The sequence below is a fragment of the Trichomycterus rosablanca genome, chromosome 15, assembly GCF_030014385.1.
Source record: "Trichomycterus rosablanca isolate fTriRos1 chromosome 15, fTriRos1.hap1, whole genome shotgun sequence".
Lineage (NCBI taxonomy): Eukaryota > Metazoa > Chordata > Actinopteri > Siluriformes > Trichomycteridae > Trichomycterus > Trichomycterus rosablanca.
The window spans coordinates 23,867,530-23,888,528 of record NC_086002.1 but is presented as its reverse complement, the minus strand read 5'-3'; the positions used below and the strand labels follow the sequence as shown (position 1 = coordinate 23,888,528).

The 20,999-nt window shown below is 37.9% G+C and overlaps 2 protein-coding genes and 1 pseudogene across 3 annotated transcripts in view; 2 read left to right on the top strand and 1 right to left on the bottom strand.

The window, feature by feature from the left end:
• Positions 1 to 20,999, bottom strand: part of LOC134328803 (uncharacterized) — a 450,585-nt gene that overhangs the window by 23,430 nt on the left and 406,156 nt on the right. The gene's annotated exons all lie outside the window — the stretch shown is intronic.
• Positions 1 to 20,999, top strand: part of LOC134328715 (zinc finger protein 271-like) — a 525,414-nt pseudogene that overhangs the window by 205,919 nt on the left and 298,496 nt on the right.
• LOC134328723 (NACHT, LRR and PYD domains-containing protein 3-like) lies at positions 9,952 to 20,082 on the top strand. 2 transcript variants are annotated; one of them, XM_063009905.1, is made up of 9 exons: positions 9,952 to 9,999; positions 10,232 to 10,297; positions 10,821 to 11,024; positions 11,337 to 13,116; positions 14,277 to 14,450; positions 14,873 to 15,046; positions 18,180 to 18,353; positions 18,636 to 18,812; positions 19,059 to 20,082. In XM_063009905.1, exons 3-9 carry the CDS (start codon positions 10,988 to 10,990, stop codon positions 19,069 to 19,071), a joined length of 2,529 nt encoding a protein of 842 aa, XP_062865975.1. In that variant the 5' UTR covers positions 9,952 to 9,999; positions 10,232 to 10,297; positions 10,821 to 10,987; the 3' UTR covers positions 19,072 to 20,082. The 2 variants fall into 2 exon arrangements, with proteins under 2 accessions (XP_062865975.1, XP_062865976.1); XM_063009906.1 differs by lacking the exons at positions 9,952 to 9,999; positions 10,232 to 10,297 and having other exon boundaries at positions 10,766 to 11,024.

Here is a 20,999-nt window from a genome sequence, read left to right as displayed (position 1 = left end):
ACTGAGCTGCAGCACAGTGGCCAAGATCAACCAGCATTTTAAAAGAGCAGGGTCCACTCAGAACAGACCTCGCGTTGGTCGTCCAAAGAAGCTGAGTGCACGTGCTCAGCGTCACATCCAACTGCTGTCTTTGAAAGATAGGTGCAGGAGTACGCTGCACACTACATCAAATTGGTCTGCATGGCTGTCACCCCAGAAGGAAGCCTCTTCTGAAGTCTCTACACAAGAAAGCCCGCAAACAGTTTGCTGAAGACATGTCAACAAAGGACATGGATTACTGGAACCATGTCCTGTGGTCTGATGAGACCAATATTAATTTGTTTGGTTCAGATGGTCTCAAGCATGTGTGGCGGCAATCAGGTGAGGAGTACAAAGATAAGTGTGTCATGCCTACAATCAAGCATGGTGGTGGGAATGCCATGGTCTGGGGCTGCATGAGTGCAGCAGGTGTTGGGGAGTTACATTTCATTGAGGGACACATGAACTCCAATATGTACTGTGAAATACTGAAGCAGAGCATGATCCCCTCCCTCCGGAAACTGGGTCGCAGGGCAGTGTTCCAGCATGATAATGACCCCAAACACACCTCTAAGACGACCACTGCTTTATTGAAGAGGCTGAGGGTAAAGGTGATGGACTGGCCAAGCATGTCTCCAGACCTAAACCCAATAGAACATCTTTGGGGCATCCTCAAGCGGAAGGTGGAGGAGCGCAAAGTCTGGAATATCCGCCAGCTCCGTGATGTCAACATGGAGGAGTGGAAAAGCATTCCAGTGGCAACCTGTGAAGCTCTGGTAAACTCCATGCCCAGGAGAGTTAAGGCAGTTCTGGGAAATAATGGTGGCCACACAAAATATTGACACTTCAGGAACTTTCACTAGGGGGGTACTCACTTTTGTTGCCGTTGGTTAAGACATTAATGGCTGTATATTGAGTTATTTTGAGGGAAGAATAAATTTACACTGTTATATAAGCTGCACACAGACTACTTTTCATTGTGTCAAAGTGTAATTTTGTCAGTGTTGTCCCATGAAAAGATATACTTAAATATCTGCAGAAATGTGAGTGGTGTACTCACTTTTGTGATACACTGTAGGCCACTTAGGTGGCACAGCGGTAAAAAACACACGCTGCAACCAGAGCTGGGATCTAATACATTGTATCAAATCTCAGCTCTGTCTTGCTGGCTGAGGCTGAGTGGCCACATGAACAACGATTGGCCTGTTCTTCAGATGGGCGGGACTAAGCCGGATTGGGTCTCTCTCTGTCAGACTGGTGCAATTACGACCTATGCTGGCTGATAAGAGGCGCCTATACAGAGATAAGGAAAGAGTGCTCTTAGGGTGTGTCTCTCCGCACACAACGCTAGGTGGCACAACACTTGTCAATGTGTGGGTGACAAGATGCATACGGCTTGCTGCCCACATGCCGGAGGGGCGTGGGTTAGCTTCGATCTCCTCGGTCAGAGCAGGGATCGGCATAGGCAGAGAGGAAGCATGATGCAATTGGGCAAAATTGGACATGCTAAAGGGAGAGAAAAAGGGGAGAAAATGCATTTAAAAATGCATTACCTGCATTACTATGCATATGTTTATCCATGTGTGTTTGTAAAATTCATTTTACAAATAAATTTACAGCTTGAAGAAATGTTTACCCACTAGGTCAAAAAAGCATTTGTATGGCTGGGCTGGGATTTTAGTCAAGAATACCTCAATTGTTCCAGTTCATTCCAAAACTGGTCAGTGGGGCTGAGGTTTGTGTGGGCTACTGGAGTTTCTTTAAACCAAGCTTTTCTTCATTTCAGTAGAGTAGTGCACTAACTGAGTCAGTATCAGGTGGTGATTATTAGAAGGTGAAAATTTGTTCAAGTCACAAATGTGGCTGTTTTATCCACATTTTCACAGAATCTTAATAAGGCAAATAGAAAATGATATGCTCAATAGTAATCCGTAATCATAATGAAAGAAATGTATTTTACTGAGGGGAAGATTAAGCAAAACAATACTTGCAAAAAATTTGAAAAAAAAAGATGGACATAAGCAAAACAGTGTTTAAGGTTAGAAGTATCACAGGCCAACACTTCAGCACAGAGTGGCAGAGAGACTCCAAGGTAGGAATAACATTATTATAACATAATATTGGCAACCACGTATTTATTTATTTTTGTAAAAGTTGTGTCACCTGACCTGCTGACATCAGATCTATAATGCTGGTGTAATTACATACTAAACATTGTCACTTTAAAAAGGAAAAGTCACTAGATTGTAGCATTTGATGTAAAAACTTTAATAGGCCAACTAAGTGTTGTCTGTCTGTATGAAATGCATTTTAACCTTCTTAAGAACAATTTTAAACCTTTGCAATGTGCATGGATTAACTCTTTGTGTGTCCCTGTCTGTTTGTGTATGGCCTTCCCCATAGAATTGCCAGATATTTGGAAGCATATAATGTATTTCTATAAATACTTTTATACACGTTAGTAATAAGTGTTCCTGGAACACCTGAACTCAATCAATATGAGATGTGCCCACATACTTTTTCCCGTATAGTGTAATGCAGTCTGAACCATCCTCTCATTAGACTGCAGTCTGGAAAACAAGAAAATACTTTTCATATTTGTGTATAGGTGTGTACAGGTGTGTACCTGTACTGTAGCCCCTCCCCTTCTCCTCTGCTGAATAAACCAGTACATAAACCGGATTGAGTGAAAGAGGAAGTAGCAGTGCTGTTTACTGAAAAGAGGAACATAAAGTTGTTCAGGAGAAAAGGAGATGTAATTTGTGAATGTTATAATTCTAAACTTCATAAAGAAGAATTCTGTAGTGCTTCAGTGTTTCTCTACACACGTGAGCAGCTTCAAAGCTTCAATCTGCAGGAATAAACATGAGCTCTAAAATGAATCTTTGTGAGAGACTGAGAAAAGTCTGGAGGTGAGTTAATGAGCTTTTCAACAGGCAGCTTACCAGCCTAATAATAACAATAAGAATACATTGATACCTTGAAATTTACCGTCAATTGGGAGTGGCGTCGAGTTTTAAAGGCGTCAGTTTCAAGGTATTTTTCAAGGATGTATGGAAAATCTGTAAATCTGTAAATGCATTCCATGGTCCCATGGAACTGCATATATTTTAGGCTAATGTAAAATAATGGAAACCATGTGGACCCCTTAGACAGTTCTGCATACTTTGATAAATATAGTCACATCAGTTATGTGCCAAAATATCTCTAAGTTTTTCTGACCTAAGCTCAACTCAGATGAGCAGAAATACAGTAAATATTTGTGCTGTAGTCAGATGAGTTCACACATGTCAGATGAGTTTACACAATGAGTAACATGCAAAGGAGGGGCGAAAGGGCTGCAACTCCACATTAATGCCCAGGGCTTTGGGATGATTAGTTAATACACAGCTGTTCATGTACTTTTTACCATATAGTGTAAACCCACATGAAGTTTGGCTTCATTTTAAATACATTTCATATTTATAATAAAAAATAAAATAGAAATTTTATACCTGTATTATGTTAATAAAAAAACACGTATAATAAGAATAAAATGAAGCAAATGGGCATTTCAAGTTTATAGTTCTCCAGATATTTTGTGTTATAAATAATAAGATTGATGTTGCACGTGTCAGTGGCTCTGTGGAGTTTAAGAGTTCAAGAGAGGCTTTGTCATTCAGCTATATACAAGTACATTGTATATTGTACACATTGTATATTGTATACAGTATATTGTACGTTGCAAACAACGGTTCTCCAGGACCAGGGTGTAGCATAGAACAAAAGTGCAAGACAATACAATATACATAGTGCAGATAAACAACAGTACAGTAAATACAAAATACATTTTAAAGGTTAAGTTTGGTTTATAAGACTCACCTTGTACTTTGTACCTTGTAGTTTGTATCTGATCTTCACAGTGATGTCATCAGATTATTATTAGAGAGGTAAAAGTAAAATAGTATAACCACCTGAAAACCATACTTGAGTAAAAGTCTTAAAGTATCTGCTGTTTTATGTACTTAACTATTGAAAGTAATTTGATATTAAATCTACTTAAGTATTGAAAGTAATTTGATATTAAATGTACTTAAGTATTGAAAGTAGAAGTACAAGTAAATTCTGTTAATACAAATGCAAGGTCAGAATTTTGAAAGAAAATATATTTATCTTTGGAGCCTGTAAACCACCTTAAAATTGAGTGTTTACAACAAGTTCACAACATAAGCATTAAAATACATTTTCCTCCTTACATCTGAACAAGGTACAAAAACAAATTCTCTTGCCTTCATTCCCTCTAAACATTTAATCCCTCTCCCTCAGTAAATAAAATCAGTTTTCCTTCCCTCAGAACAAAATGTTTTATGTTGTAAACAAGTAACATAAGAATTAAAAGAAAATACACTTTCTTCCTTTTATCTGAAGGTAGTTTTTTCTTTCCCTCTAAATAATTTTCCTTTCCCTCAGTAATAAAAATGCCATTTTCTTCCTTCCTACATTCACAATTTAGTAATTAAATGAAACTTAAAAAAATGCTGTTCATCTTTAAAAGAAGTTGGTTTTCAAAATGGCTGGAATTCAGTCTTGCTCTTCTTGGGCTGAAGACAAGTCCTGCAGTGCTAAATAGCCTTTCACATGCTGCTGAGGCAGGTAGAGGTGTGTTTAGCTTTACAGACAGCTTGCACACAGCTGGGAAGGATTTAAGTAATTCCAAATTATCTTTTGCTTCTGCTTGCAAGATATTGGTTGCCTGGGCAACTGGGCTCATGGTAGTCGCATACTCTGTGAGAAATGCAAGCTCAGCTGGATTAAACCTGTGTTGAAAACAACGACGACACCTTTAATAACACTATACAGAAAACATTTTACATCTTAATTCTTTTACGTAATGATTTATGTATTGCCACAATGGCTTTACAATTTTAAAAATAAGTTTTAATTAATTCATGCAAAATGAACCCTGAGATAACACAAACATCTCCCTCAGAGAACAAACTAGTAACACAGTTATTTACTGGATTTAACATATAGGGGGACATAAATGTACAAAAGTAATGGTGCATTCAATATTTTATGTTTTAAATCAATTGTATGGAGAATTCTGGCTTTGATCATGTAAGTGATAAAGGGGATTTGAGGATGGATCAAAGGTTCATAACTGTAACAAAAAATAAAAACTTGTAATATCAAATGCAGTATTTATACACCTGCAATATCAAATTAAATAGGCACCAAGTATTGTATCAGGCTATCCCTGGGATTTCCCATCCCTACTATATAACCAAATCATTGCATTTAAAAAGTGATGGATAAGTAACTAAAATTAACCAATGTTAAGTGGAAGTTGGGATACATAGTAAAACATTGTTTCATTACAATTAAATAATAGAACACACGTAATTCTTACTTATGTTGGAACCTTTAATTCTGTGCAGATGACTACAATAGCCCCCTCTCCCTTATCTTTGATTATTCTCAGAAGCCTTTCCACTGCCAGGAACAAAGAATTCCATCTTGTAGCATTATGGCGCAGCAGCTGGAGGGAGCAAACATCTTCAATTGTTTCAGCTGCAAGTGTTGATATTCCACATTTGTTTCAAAGTGCATTGCACTTGCCAAAAGTTGAATAGTACACTTTCTTGTATGCCTCAGTGGATGTTGCTTTCATGGCATCAGTTGTAGCTATTAGGTTGAGTAGGTGACAAGCACAGCGCTGGTGCTTTGGGAGATGAAATTCAAAACCATCATCTTCATTCAGAACTGCTGACACATCAACAAATTCCAATTCTTCATACCCATCTTCATCCTCTTCATCCTCTCCTGGTTGAGATGCATCACCATCACTTTTGACTACGTTGTTGTTCTCATCTTCACCAAAAGCTTTTATGAAGTTCGAGCCGTTGTCTGTTGTAGTTCTTATAATCTTGCCTCGAATTTCAGACTCTGAATGGATGTCATTCAGGGCACCTGCCAACACATCAAACGTGTGTGAACCTCTCAGTTGTGTACAGGCTAGGGCTGCCGAGCATCTTTTGATGTCAGGGTCAATCCAATAGGCAGTAATCCCAATGAAGCTCCGGCCTATTGGCAGACCAGCAGTCGGTGGTGGTGGCGATATAGTCATCTTGTCTCATGGCCTGAGTCACTGCTTTCTTCATTTCCTTTGAGGCATCATTAATCATGGAGCGCAGGGTCACTCGTGACATACGTTTTACATTAGGCATCAGTTCCTTCACAAAATCTTTAAATGGTTCTTGTTCAACAATGCAAAATGGCTGGAGGCCTTGAACCACATACTTTATGACAGCTTTGTCAATTGACCTCTGAGAAACAGTCCAGGTGTTCAGTAATTTGGTCTGGTAGTGGAGGGAGTCTCAAAAACCCTTTTTCTTTTTGTTGAGGTCAGCTCTCTCTCATATTTTTTAAGGTAATGTACATGCCTTCTCTGAAACAGTGCCAGAGACACTTTGTCTGCAATTTCTGCTTCCATCTTATCGACAAGTGGAATAGTGATGCTTGTATCTGACATGCCTTAACTTGTTGGATCTGGACTGAACTTGTTCGCACTTGCACATTAATGTGCTTAAAGACTGATCTAATTTGCAAGTGCACTTGTTTGCAGTTTGTCACACATAATTAAGCTAAAAAAAATCTTGCAATTTTATTTTACGAGTAACGCGTAACGAGTAACGAATCTGCATACGGCAAATGTATCAGAGTAAAAGTATAAATTTTCTTTAGGAAATGTATCGGAGTTAAAGTAAAAGTTGCCGAAAATGTTTATACTCCAGTAAAGTACAAATACTCCAAAAAACTACTGTAACAAAGTATTATTATTTCGTTACTATACACCACTGAGTATAACAGAAAGCCTGCAGAACAGAAGTTCATATTTTGTTGTATTTCAATCTGATTTAAGGTGAGGGATCAGACTCACCTGAACCCAGCTGTGTGTCCATGAAGAGTGATCGGTCAATGGAAGAAACACCAAAGTTCAGTGACAGAGGCCGTTCAAGGTGAGAATCATTTTAGGAAATGTGACTCTGAAAAACTCATATTCCTTATCCCAAATATAGGGGTTACTTGATCAGGTTTTACTGTTTTAATAAAGCTCTTGTCATTACAATTTCCACATAATTTCAATATTATATGCAATATAAGTTTGATAATCACATTTTAAACTTTTCTAGGTCAGCATTGTTTTTTATATTCTGTTAGTTACTTTGCTCCCAGTCCCACCTGATTAAATTCATTAACTGTAACTTGTTTCTGAAAGATGACACTTTCACAGAAATGCTGACCCTTGGACAACAATGTAATAATGTTAAACCGCTGCAGGACATTTATTGCCGTTTGCTGTGCAGATGTGAAAATGTTGTATGTACATTATACTCAATGCTTTGGTTTACAGAAACCAAGAGAAATTAAAGAAATCACAAGCAGCAGAAATAAGTTGGATTCCATATTCAAGATGTGTATCTGAGTCTGTGTTGAACTGGTGTGTGATAAGGCACATCTACAAAAATGCCTGCCTTAGTGACCATTGGGTTCTTGGTCACCTCTCTGACCAAGGCCCTTCTTCCCTGATTACTCAGTTTGGTCGGGCGGCCAGATCTAGGGAGGGTTCTGGTGGTTCCAAACTTCTTCCATTTCTGAATAATGGAGACCTGCTGCCGAAATTTTTTTGAATCCTTCCCCAGATTTGTGCCTTGACACAATCCGGTCTCGGAGGTCTAAAGACAATTCCTTTGACTTCATTGCTTGGTTTCTGCTCTGATATGCTGAACTGTGAGACAAGTGTGTGCCATTCCAAATTATCTTCAATTAACTGAATTTACCACAGGTGGTCTCCAATCAAGTTGTAGAAGCATCTCATGGATGATCAGTGTGAACTGGATGCACCTGAGCTCAATTTTGAGTGTCATAGCAAAGGGTGTAAATACTTATGTACCTATTATGTTTAAATGTTTACATTTTTAAAAGATTTACAAAAATGTCTGAAAACATGTTTTCACTTTGTCATTATGGGCTATTTCGTGTAGATTTTTTAAAAGAAAACTATACTCAAATCGGATTTCGAATATGTTTGTAACATAACAAAATGTGGAAAAAGTGAAGGGATGTGAATACTTTCTTATGGCACTGTATATATATTACATGTACAGTACATGTTGGAATTCATGTTTCCCCTCAATGAACCGCAGCTCCCCAGTGTCGGCAGCACTCATGCAGTACACCATCTGACACCATCTGAGCCAAACAAGGGCATTCCAGTAATCCATGTTCTTGGACTGCTTGTCTTCAGCAAACTGTTTGCGGGCTTTCTTGTGCATCAGCTTCCTTCTGGGATGACGGCCATGCAGGCCAAGTTGATGCATTGTGCGGCATATGGTCTGAGCACTGACAGGCTGACCTCCCACTTCATCAACCTCTGCAAGATGTGCCTATTTTTTAAGCCAACCTCTGGATATGATGCTGAAAACGTGGACTCAACTTCTTTGGTCGAACCTGCAAGGCCTTTTCCAAGTGGAACCTGTCCTGGAAAACCACTGTATGACCTTGGCCACTGTGCCTCACCGTAGCTCAGTTTCCAGTGATAGCTCAGTGGTTAAGGTACTGGACTAGTAAACAGAAGGTTGCCGGTTCAAGCCCCGCCACCACCAAGTTGCCACTGTTGGGTCCCTGAGCAAGGCCCTTAACCCTCAATTGCTCATCGTGTTCTGCTCATTGTGTAAGTCGCTTTGGATAAAAGCGTCTGCTAAATGCTTAAAATGTAAATGTTTCAGGGTGTTAGCAATCTTCTTGTGGAGAGCAACAATTCTACTCCTCTTTGCCATTAGGTGCCATGTTGAATATCCAGTGGCCAGTATGAGAGAATTGTACCCAAAACACCAAATTTAACAGCCCTGCTCCCCATTCACAACTGGAACCTTGACACATGACACATGACAACACAATTGGGCACAATTTAGACATGTGGTTTAAATAAAATAAAATAAAAATTTTAATCACACAAATTTTATTGGACTATGTTTGTGCCACTGTAAACATAAGTCACTGTGGTAATTTGCACTGCTTTACCACAACAACATTGTGTTTAGAGTGTTTATAATCTTTGGTCAGAGCACGGATTTCGCTCGTCAGACTGAGCTCAGAATCAGTCTAACTTTATTTCAGATGAATTTGGATGAAAAGCTCATGAACTGTACACACTGTGGGAACATTACAATGTAGTTCTAAAACAACTACTACTAGTTGTCCTGCGCACCTCTTTACTGGTGAAAGAGAGTGTTGCAGGTCGATTTGTTGAAGTATTTTACTTTAGGTTAGCACTCTTACAAATCCACAGACATTCTAATTTCATTTTTTTTTTTTTTTTACTTAATATTTGTAGTTCTTTTGTTTGATTGTGGTATAAATATACAGTTATCTGACCTGAAACAAATTAAAAGCTGTAAGGTAAGCAGAAGAAGAGAATCCACAAAAGAGTAACTCACAGCCTACACTGTTAACCCGGACTTTATATCTAATCAAACATTTTTAGTACAACTTACATAAATTATTTAAGTTTTTTTGCTCTACTAAAAAATGCAGAGTACAATGTACTCATTTGAGTACACATTTAAATGTGCTAAAAGATTTAAGTTTACTAAACAAAAAAAAATACCTTTCTATCAGATTAACTTAAAAAAGTGAAGTTAAGGTAATTAAACAGAAAAACGCCCACATTTACGTGTAAGTCGCCTTTTCTCAGCTTGCTGTTGGTGAATCAGGCAAAAATGATTTTCTTGTGTTCGGGTAGCCGGGTAACTTTTGTACCCTGTTGTTGCGAATTACTTTTTACTTTTCATTTAAGGCTTTTTGCAAAAGTAAACTTGTTTTTTGTGAAGTGGAACCTTTGTTAAACTAAATGGACAAATATTTTCTTCCTCATGATGCTATTTTTGAGTAGCATGTACACCAGTCTGATGGGACTTTTTCATCTTCCGTCCAATTTTGGTAAGTGTTGTACTTTAATTTACAATTTTGTTTAAAATAAATGATCTTAATGTTGACACTAAATAAATAATCAAACAGCGCTGCTTTATTTGCCATGTTTAGGCTACATGCTAGCATGCTAGCCTTCATACGAAGCAAAGAGTGTGCTGGCCTGCTTTATTTTAATCCTTAAATGAATGCTATTAATGTTGATATTAATATTTCTGTTTCTTGTTTCTTTGTTTTGTTTTAGAGAGCTGCAGCCAAATGTTAAGAAATCAGCTTGCTGTGTGAAACTGAGTACAGGTTCATGGTTACTGTAAGGAGCTGTTTGTGTTTCATCAGAACTTTATATACAGTTTGTACAGTTTTTAAGATGTTTTCTTGACATGTTGTATTTTAAATAAATACTTCTGAAGTGAAGTAAAGAAAAATAATTTTATTATTCTGTCTGTTTTTCTATAAACATTTCTAATTGATATTTAATGTAATTAACATGAAAACTGAGAAGAAATCAATATTTTTGTCCATTGAGCTCAAGATAATAAGTAGAATTATTGGGAAAAGCAGTTGATATAACCAAAAAAATAAAGTTTAATCAACTTGCCTTTTAGGTGTAATAACTTAATGTTTTAAGTTATGCTAACTCAAGTTTTCATTATACATTACTTAACTTTTTTAAGGCAACCGGTTTCCTCAAATTTTTTAAGTAGATTGAACTTATCCGGGCTTACAGTGTAGAGAATCTGGATCTTTTCACCAATTTATATCCATGGTGCCAATCATTTTGGAGCTGACTGTACCAATGTAAGTTTAACATTTTTATATTCAATTTCTGTCAGGAGCTGGAGCAGAAAATCATCACTCTGATGAAAAACAATATAAGCTGAATGAATATAAGAATATACTAAGTCCAGATTACCCATAATGCTCTGAGGTGAAGGATAAGGAGGATCAATGTAGTTTCAGAGAGGAGGCACTGAAGATCACACTACATGTACTGAAGAAGATGAACCAGACAGATTTAGCCAACACACTACAGACTAGTAAGAGCTGCTGGTTTTATTCCATCACTTTCATTTGAAAAGAACAACAATATAAAGTATTTTAATTAAAAACTACAGTAATTTCTTTTAAAACAGAAATGATCATTTACAAACCATTAAACGGTAATATAAGTGTATAATACTAGAATGTGTCGTACTGCAGTTAATTGGTCCATATTTAGTTCATATTTATAATACTAATAAAAACATTATGAGCAGCAAACTAAAAGAGATGATCTAACTTAAGATACAATTATTTCAATATCGTTTCACATATTTAAATAATTATCTTCATTCACTTCTGTTTATTAGAACTGGTCTCTGTTTATCAGAAGAACCTCAAAACCAAGATGATAGAGAAATATAAAAGAATTAATGAGGGAATCTCAAAGGATGGATCATCAGTTCTCCTGAATCAAATCTACATAGAGCTCTACATCACAGAGGGTTGGAGTGGAGACGTCAATAATGAACATGAGGTCAGACAGATCGAAACGGCATCCAGGAGACCAGCAGCACAGGAGATTCCCATCAAATGCAACAACCTCTTCAAAGACACGTCCATCAGAACTGTGCTGACTAAAGGAATCGCTGGAATTGGAAAAACAGTCTCAGTGCAGAAGTTCATTCTGGACTGGGCTGAAGGAAAAGCAAATCAGGACGTCAGCTTTATATTTCCACTTCCTTTTAGAGAGCTGAACTTGATGAAGCAGGAAAATCTCAGTCTGATGGAACTTCTGCATCAGTTTTTCCCAGAAATCAAAGATTTGTCATCATTAGACTGTGATGCTTATAAAGTTTTGTTCATCTTTGATGGTCTGGATGAGTGTCGACTTCCTCTAGATTTTCAGAAGAATAATATTTTGTGTGATGTAACAGAATCAGCCTCTGTGGATGTGCTGCTGACAAACCTCATCAAGGGGAACCTGCTTCCTTCTGCTCACCTCTGGATTACCTCTCGACCAGCTGCAGCCAATCAGATCCTTCCTGAGTGTGTAGACCAGGTAACAGAGGTACGAGGGTTCAGTGACCCTCAGAAAGAGGAGTACTTCAGGAAGAGGATCAGTGATGAGAACCTGGCTAGTAAAATCATTAAACACATAAAGTCATCAAGAAGCCTCTACATCATGTGTCACATTCCAGTTTTCTGCCGGATCTCAGCCTCTGTTCTAGAGAGAATTCTGGATGGAGCCGAGGGGAAAGAGATCCCCAAAACTCTGACTCAAATGTTCATTTACTTTCTGATCTTTCAGATAAAACACAGTGAACAAAAGTACCATGGGAAATCTGAGCCTGATCCAGACCAGACCAGTGAGACGATACTGGCACTGGGAAAACTGGCCTTCCAACAGCTGGAGAAAGGAAACTTGATCTTCTATGAGGAAGACCTGACAGAGTGTGGCATTGATGTCAAAAACACATCAGTGTACTCAGGAGTCTACACCCAAATTTTTAGAAAGGAGTTGGGGCTGCACCTGGGTCAGATCTTCAGCTTTGTGCACCTGAGCGTTCAGGAGTTTCTGGCTGCTTTATATGTATTTCTCACCTTCATCAACAAAAACAGAAATGTGCTGGTGATGCAAAACACTGGATTCTTTAACATCTTTAGAAACAATACAAACATGTCTGACTTTCTGAAGAGTGCAGTGGACAAGGCCTTACAGATTAAGAATGGACACCTGGATCTTTTCCTTCGCTTCCTCTTGGGTCTCTCACTGGAGTCCAATCAGACACTCTTACAAGGCCTACTGCCACAAACAGGAAGTGGCTCTTACAACAAAGAGGAAACAGTCAGGTACATCAAAAAGAAGATCAGTGAGAATCCCTCTCCAGAAAAATACATCAATCTGATCCACTGTCTGAATGAACTGAACGATGATTCTCTAGTACAGGAGGTCCAAAAATACCTGAACACAAGCATTTATGCTTATCACGATAGACTCAGTCTTTCTCCTGCTCAGTGGTCGGCTCTGGTGTTTGTGTTGCTGAACTCAGATCAGGAGCAGGATGAGTTTGATTTGAGGAAATATTATCCATCACATGAAGGTCTTCTGAAGATGCTGCCAGTGGTGAAAGAATCAAGAAAAGCTAAGTGAGTCATTTATTAATAAACATTTGATTCATGATTTCATCACAAACACTAATACTTAAATGTACAAAACTGAGAAGGTGCAAAACTACAGTGGTGCAGTCTGATCTCAAAATGTGTCTGAAATTAACATTAATTTAATAATGTAATTAATAATCTTAACTGTTTCTGCACCACCTACTAACTGCACTCTAATTATACTGAGTATAAAATCTAATGTGAAATCATCAACCACAGAGCTCCAAAAACATCAGGACTAAATGGTTCAGTAATAAAGAGAGAAATGCATTTATAACAAACAATCTTTTTAAATAAAAACACTTATGTTAGCATGACCGAGACGCTCAGGTGATTCAGTGGTACGCTAGCCCACTTTAACTGAGATCTGAGGATGTTAGCATGGAGTGAATTGATCTGACTGGGGTGTAATCATGTTTTCAGGAGAATGAATTTTACTTTGATGAAAACACTGTAATAATAATTAGATAGTTTTGACAGTTTCATGAGTCAGACATGGAATCAACAGAGCTCAGTTTACATAAACATGACGTGTAAATTACATGTTTAGACTCGTGCACTAGTTTTATACAGAAAGTGGAATTTCACCTGAAAGCAGGAGCAGAAGTATTTGTATTTGTTAGAGACAGCAGTTTCTACGTAGAGCTTCCTGATAATTATTAGTTCTCAGTCGTGCTGTGCAGAAATACAGCAGTGGAGAGTGAAACCTTTACAGAGTCAAATAGTAATTATGGAATGTACAATTAATTTAGATAAAATGATTGAACCAATTCATACTGGTCAGGACCATGTTGGATCCAGTGCTACTCGAAAACACTTCCAAAGAAGTAGAAACACACTGGTGACCCAAACACACACACACACACACACACACACACACACACACACACTATCACTCTCATCTATGTTTTAGGATGGAGACGAAAATCAAGTTGTCATTTATAATCTGTGAGTAACATTGTATTAATGCTCAGTCGCTACAGGGCTATAGTTAGCGCTTCCACTATTTTGAACTGTGTAGAAATGTAAAGCTCCGCCCCTTTGTATATCAGTACAGTAGAGCAGTCCTGCGATTGGTTGATTTATTAATTTATCTGCTTTCACTTTGATCTGCAGTGCAGTCTGATCTGATTATTTCTCTCCAGGTTGTTTGATTGTAATCTAACAGAGGAAAGTTGTGAAGTTCTGTCCTCAGTTCTCAGTTTAAACTCCTCCAGTCTGAAACATCTGGACCTGGGTAACAATAAGCTGAAGGATTCAGGAGTGAAGCTGCTCTCTGCTGGGCTGGAGAATCCACACTGTAAACTGGAGATACTGGTGTAAGATCTTTACTTTCACACTGTAGATACAGAAGATCGGTTCTAATTAAAACCATCATTTAACCCAGAAAATTCATTTAGTGGATGCTGTTTAGGACTCTTCAGAATCGTCATACGTCATCACATCCTAGCAGGAATAAAAATATTTTGTTATAATTCATGCACAATCACAATTAGTGGAAACAGAATGTCATAAAATAATTATACAATATTACATATATATTTGGTTGCTTGAAATACAGTGAACAGTGGAAAGTTAAAAAATTATAAAATAAACGAATATTTGACAAATTTATAAATAAAACAATTCAAAGTGTTTCTTCCATATTAAACTCTACAGTATAGAGTGGACATTTTATACATTATACAGAGCTGAAACTGCAGTTTTGTGTTTGCAATACAGATCTATTATTTCTCTCCAGGTTGTGGAAGTGTGATCTAACAGAGGAAAGTTGTGAAGTTCTGTCCTCAGTTCTCAGTTTAAACTCCTCCAGTCTGAAACATCTGAACCTGAGTAACAATAAACTGAAGGATTCAGGAGTGAACCTGCTCTCTGCTGGACTGGAGAATCCACACTGTAAACTGGAGATACTGGAGTAAGATCATCACTTTCACACTGTAGATACAGAAGATCTGTTTCACTCTGAAGCATCATTTTAATAAAAGCGGAACCTTGGTAGATGGTTTGTTTGGGACTCTTTGGAGTCTTCATACATCATCACATCTTAGCATGATTGTTTTTTTTTTTTACTGTAGCTAATTAAAACTGAGATTAGATCCTAAACTAGCTGCATTTGAGTTTCTGGTGCTGAACCTAATGTAGGAATTTATCATGGATGAAGAAAAATGTGATTCAGCATCAAAAAACAGTCATAACTGCTATTTTTAACTTCTCAGTGTTCTTTTATACAGGTATAAAATGATTTTTGTTGATTAGCACTTTAGTTAGCAACATTCACAGAGGTAACAGCGACATTTTAGCAACAAGCCAGTAACAATCAGTTTATATTAATCTCTGATCAATTCCACAGCAGCATGAAAACCAGAAAACATCTACTGCTGGTTCAGGATCCTGAGACTGATACCCCTTTTCCACCGACACGGCACGGAGCCCGTTCCAGTTCCCGAACTTGACTTTGAACCGGTTCCGCGTGTTTCCACTGGAAAAAAGAGGTTCCAGACAGCAAACTAGCGGGCCAATCTGGCACCACAGAATACTTGGTTTTTCAGCCCGAACCGTGATGTCACCTGTGACGTGTCATGTTGTACAGCATAGCGATAGCAATGGCGTCAGCTGGTGTCTCGTATGGAGCTTAATGCTGCATTTTTATCTTTTAAAGTTCACCTGATTACATTTTGAGCCAGTTTGCCGCTGATATTTTCAAAGCGCTTTTAAAAAGGTGAACTGTGTGATATGACGTGATAAAAGTGACCCGGACAGAACAAACACCACTTAACGTGAAAAATAAAGCGTGAAGCTTTTTGAACTCCCCGAGCTGCATCAACACCACACGTGTAAATCAAGTTAAACACAGATACATGTTGTATTTTAGAGTAGATTTGATGTTTATTTCACACAGATGTTTGTTCGTGTTTTGGAACTTTAGTGATCTTTCACTGCTCAAGCTGAGTGCGCCGGCTATTTGCGCCGAGAGTCGCGGTGAAACCGAAGCACAAAACGCTTCTCACATCAATGAACTAAAGAAAACAACAACTGAGACAAACACGTCACGTCTTCTTATCACCGATTGTTAGATCGATGCTTTTTACATAAAAACAAACATCTGTAACAGCAGCACAAACGCTCGCACATAATCTACACACTCCGTCATGATATTACTACTCTTAACTTTCGTTAAGTATCGCCCACTGTTGATGACGCAGGCTTGGTTCTCAAAAACTGGTGGAAACGCGCGTCGGTTCTCTACAGAACACCAAGGTTCAGAGAAACCTGAACAGAACCGGTTCAAGAACCATGTTTTTTTTGGTGGAAAAGGGGTATGAGAGATTTTAACCAGAAATCATCAGTTCTCGTGGTTCAGTTAGTAACTTAGCTCTGACTTAGCATTTTAGCTCTGACTTAACTCTAAATAGCTGGCAGTTTAATGTTCTGAAATTAATTTGTGAAACTAAATCAGGATCTTCATCAACACAAAGTTTTATACATCCTGACTCATTTACATTAATGGCAGGTTCACATTACACAACTTTCCAAGTCATCAGGTCGCTGTACAGACTACACAACTGGATCTCTTGTAATTGGGAGTCTTTCAAGTCGGTGTATATTTCACACTACACAACTGATCGGCGACAGGGGGTTTCACACTACACGATCTATCACCAACTGGAATCGCAGGCAAGCTTCTCTGGTCTCGCAAACTATGCTCTGTCACGAAAACAAACGCGAGAAGTAACGAGGGGTTTAATGATACCATGTCCAAAAATGCACATCAACAAGTAACGAGTGATCAAAGTTTGTGCGCTGATGTGCAGCATAAAACCAAAGAGGAAAAATAAATGAATCTGAGAGGATTTGGCTACATGAACAGCTTGGATTGTTCTATAGTGAGTTGGAGGTTAATAAATATTTTTGCAATGCAGCGTTGGTGTTTTGTAGAGAACGATAAGGTCAGAAATACTGTAAAACTTGTGTGTGTGCTGATGTATTGTGATATAAACTATATTATGCCCTGTCCCACCTTTTTACAAATTCTCCCCTGCGTTTCCCCTCTCACCGTATCTTGCGTTCTCATTGGCTGTTCAGCATAGCACTCATTGCCAGTCAGGCAACTCAGATCCAGATATCTCACATGCTAGAAATCTCACTTTGGTCGCCGAGCGCTCTGCGAGGCATAACCAGTTCATCCTGGTCAGGGGCAAAGTGGGGAAAAAAAGCGTCAAATTGGAAACGCACCCTGGACAGATGCTGCTTTTAAATGCACGTCAGGCAGTAGGTTTCACTGTGGTCAAACTTCGTGTTCATGTGGTTTGTGTGGGAAGATAAGAAATATGGAGGCTGTCAAGCTTATTTATTTATTTTATTATTTGTATTAATTGTAGATGTTTAAAAGTGTTACAGTTAAAATTAACATGTTATTATTTGATATCCACCCTTAATGTATCATTCAGCCATAATGGAAAACGTGTTTACAACAAAACTCAGTGTTCACGTCACAATAACTACAAATGATGTGGTACTAGCTGCACCACCGTACCATACATTAAGAGTGTGGTGGTGATTTACCTCATTTGTTCTGTTCTCTGTTAACAAGCTAAGCTAAGACTGTAAACAAACAAAAACACTACAAAAACAGCAGATAATCTGATTCCTCCTCTCTCCTCCCATGATTAATTAGTTAATCATCATTAATTAAACTAGAACTGAAAGCTCAGGTTATATTGGTTGGTGTTTGGGAGGGTTTTTGGTTTTGAATGTGTAGATGTCGTAGTGTGATTGTTGTTAAATGATCTACCAGCTAACAACAATCTACTAAATACTCCTGATTTAAACTCTGAAAATCTGAAATATGTGGAATCCACTTTAAGTCTGAAATCACATTTTACACTTATGCTGGAATGATTACCGATTCAGCATCATCAATTCAACTGCTTTTACTTTCATCTGCAATGCAGTCTGGGTAATATTATCAGATCTGCTACTTGGATTCCACCTACTGGGGCAGGGTGACGTCTTTCATTTATCTGATTGATCTGATTATTTCTCTCCAGATTGAATGGTTGTAATCTAACAGAGGAAAGTTGTGAAGTTCTGTCCTCAGTTCTCAGTTTAAACTCCTCCAGTCTGAAACATCTGTACCTGAGTAACAATAAACTGAAGGATTCAGGAGTGAACCTGCTCTCTGCTGTACTGGAGAATCCACACTGTAAACTGGAGATACTGTGGTAAGATTTTAACTTTCACACTGTAGATACAGAAGATAATTCATACAGAAACAGTTATTGATGTGTGTAGGAGTTTGATATTTTACACATTTTCTCCACACAAGATAAAACACTTTATCATTAATATAATAGAGTAATAAAATAATAGAGTAATAAAAATATAATAGTTTTACATGGCGACGATTTCTCAGTGATGTTGTCTGAGTGTGGATCTGAATGGAGATGGAGGAGGAGGTGGGAGAAGATGATGTATGATTTTTATTAAATGATTTTCTTCTGCAGGTTGTGGAGATGCAGTATTACAGATGAAGGTTTTACTGCTCTGGCTTCAGCTCTGAAATCAAATCCATCATCACGTCTGAGAGAACTGCAACTGAGCGACAATGATCCAGGAGAATCAGGAGTAAAACTGCTCAAAGATCTACAGGAGGATCCACAATGTAACCTGAAGGAACTGCAGTGAGTTACTGTTGCTTCATACACATAAATACCTACCCTAACACTGATCCGACACTTAGACACACAGCACACATTAGCAGAACTTCATCTGTATCAGGGTTCTTCAGTGAACAACGAATCATGTAAAATGTTCTATCATTGTTCCAACTGGTGTGTGTGTGTGTGTGCTGGTGTTTATACTGGTTCTGATTGTGTTGAGTCTGATAGGTGACTAAAACATCTGATCATGTCTGATCTCTTCTACAGCATCCAATTCTAATACACATTGAATTATGAGAACAAGAAGATGAAGAGCAGTGGAGATAAACACCATCTACTCTTCATACTGGGATTCTACATGGTGACACTTTGTTCAGCTTCTTACTGCTCAAATCTGTAAACATGCTTTCTGTATAAATGTGTGCATGACATCACTTCCTGTACAAGATCAACCCTCTCAAACCCACTCTGAAGTGCTGATGGACCTTCATCTCTCCTCCTATACATCTGTACTGAAGTATTGAAATTGGAGAGTCCATCAGGTTTCTGGTACCATCTGTATTAATGTAATAGACTGAACATTCAGCACCTGGTACAGTTAGGAGCTGGAAAACAGGGTGAGGGTCCTTGAGGACTGCTTTAGAAAACCCTGCATTAGCTTGATGCATTAGCATGCTGTTCACTGTCCTGCCTGTATTATGTAATATGATTAGAACAGACCAAAATAGACATTAGTAGAGGTCCTGGGATGGAATTCCTGGCATTTAGCAGACACTTTTATCCAAAGCAACTTACAATATTGTGACAGTTTGTTGTCCTAAGCAATTGACAAAGTGATGATTCTTATTAATGATGTGAAATATAGAAGATGATGATAATGTACACTATAAATTTCCATTTTTGTTCATTACATTTTATAACTTGTGTTTAAAAGTAATTTTAACATTTTTGTTGTTTAGTTATATAAGCTCCATCTCTCAGTACTGTTCAAATGAAGCTCAAATGTCCATATGTTTAAATATGTTCAAAAAGACAAAGGTTTTCATGGGGTGTCCTAACTTTTTCACATGACTGTAAGTATTTGATAAAAGGGACTGTAAGTGTAACAGTTCTTTTCATGACTAATAATAATAACACTAACACATTATAATTGATATTTTGAATAAACATTGTGTTCCTGTTACCTGTAATGAATGGAACTACTGTATTATTACTGTTTGGGTATATTTTGTGTGGAGTTTATATTCTTCATTACGTTTATCTTTCTGCAGTAATGCAGTGCAGTAAAAAAGTATTTACCTCCTTATCCAATTTTTTCTATTTTTGCATTTGTCGCACATGTATGTATCAGACAATAAAACAAATTTTAATAATAAAGACCAAATGAACACAAAATGTTTTTAACAATGGTTTCATTTAGGGATGTCCCGATCCGATCTCAAAGATCGGAATCGGGGCCGATCAAGGCATTTTTCAACTGATCGGTATCGGCATTAGCCGATCATAGTCCCGATGTTTTGTTTTACGTCAGCGTTTAGCGTTTTGTTTTAAGTCCAACAGCGGTGTAATGTCTGCAATGCGAGCGTTTCACGAGGCGGTGGGAGCAGAGCTGCGTTCATTACCGTAGAATTTTACTATTTATATGGTGTGTGAGTCAAGGATCACGCCGGTTTACAAAACAATAACTTTTAATCCCAGTATGAAAACTTAACATAAAGCTTTTACGAGTTTACGTGTTACGTGTTACATACTTAGTTATGTAACCGAGTGTGGTAGTGATGCACTTGCTTAATAAAGAAATAAATACACGCTATATTCACAAATTGTCGGGAGCAAAACACTTTATTAACTTATTCTGTTCCGAATAACGGACAGCTAGAGTCAAGCACGCTATTCCATGCAATATGAAATCCCCAAAGGGTCAAAACACACTCACTTTGCGTAGAAACGTCCATCAAACCATTGTCACAATACAAGCACTTTAAGAACTGGCTTTCCTTCATAACAAAAGAGTGACTTTCCATTTTATTTTGGTATTCAGGTTTTACTGTAATGCTGTTAAGTAACTTAGATGCATGTCACTGGCAGCAATTATAAGATCGTCGACCCAATGTATTAACATTACTCTCTCAACCTGAGTTTGTTTACTGTAAACACAGTGATCAACAGGGTTCTGCACAAATCCAATTTTAATTAGATGATTGTGTA

What these genes read in the sequence shown, in the direction of transcription:
- LOC134328723 (XM_063009905.1), top strand. Translation starts at nt 10,988, where the DNA reads ATGAACCAGACAGATTTAGCCAACACACTACAGACTA. An exon ending in AAAGAATCAAGAAAAGCTAA is followed by an intron (nt 13,117 to 14,276) that starts GTGAGTCATTTA and finishes ATTTCTCTCCAG; the next exon opens with GTTGTTTGATTGTAATCTAA. An exon ending in TGTAAACTGGAGATACTGGT is followed by an intron (nt 14,451 to 14,872) that starts GTAAGATCTTTA and finishes ATTTCTCTCCAG; the next exon opens with GTTGTGGAAGTGTGATCTAA.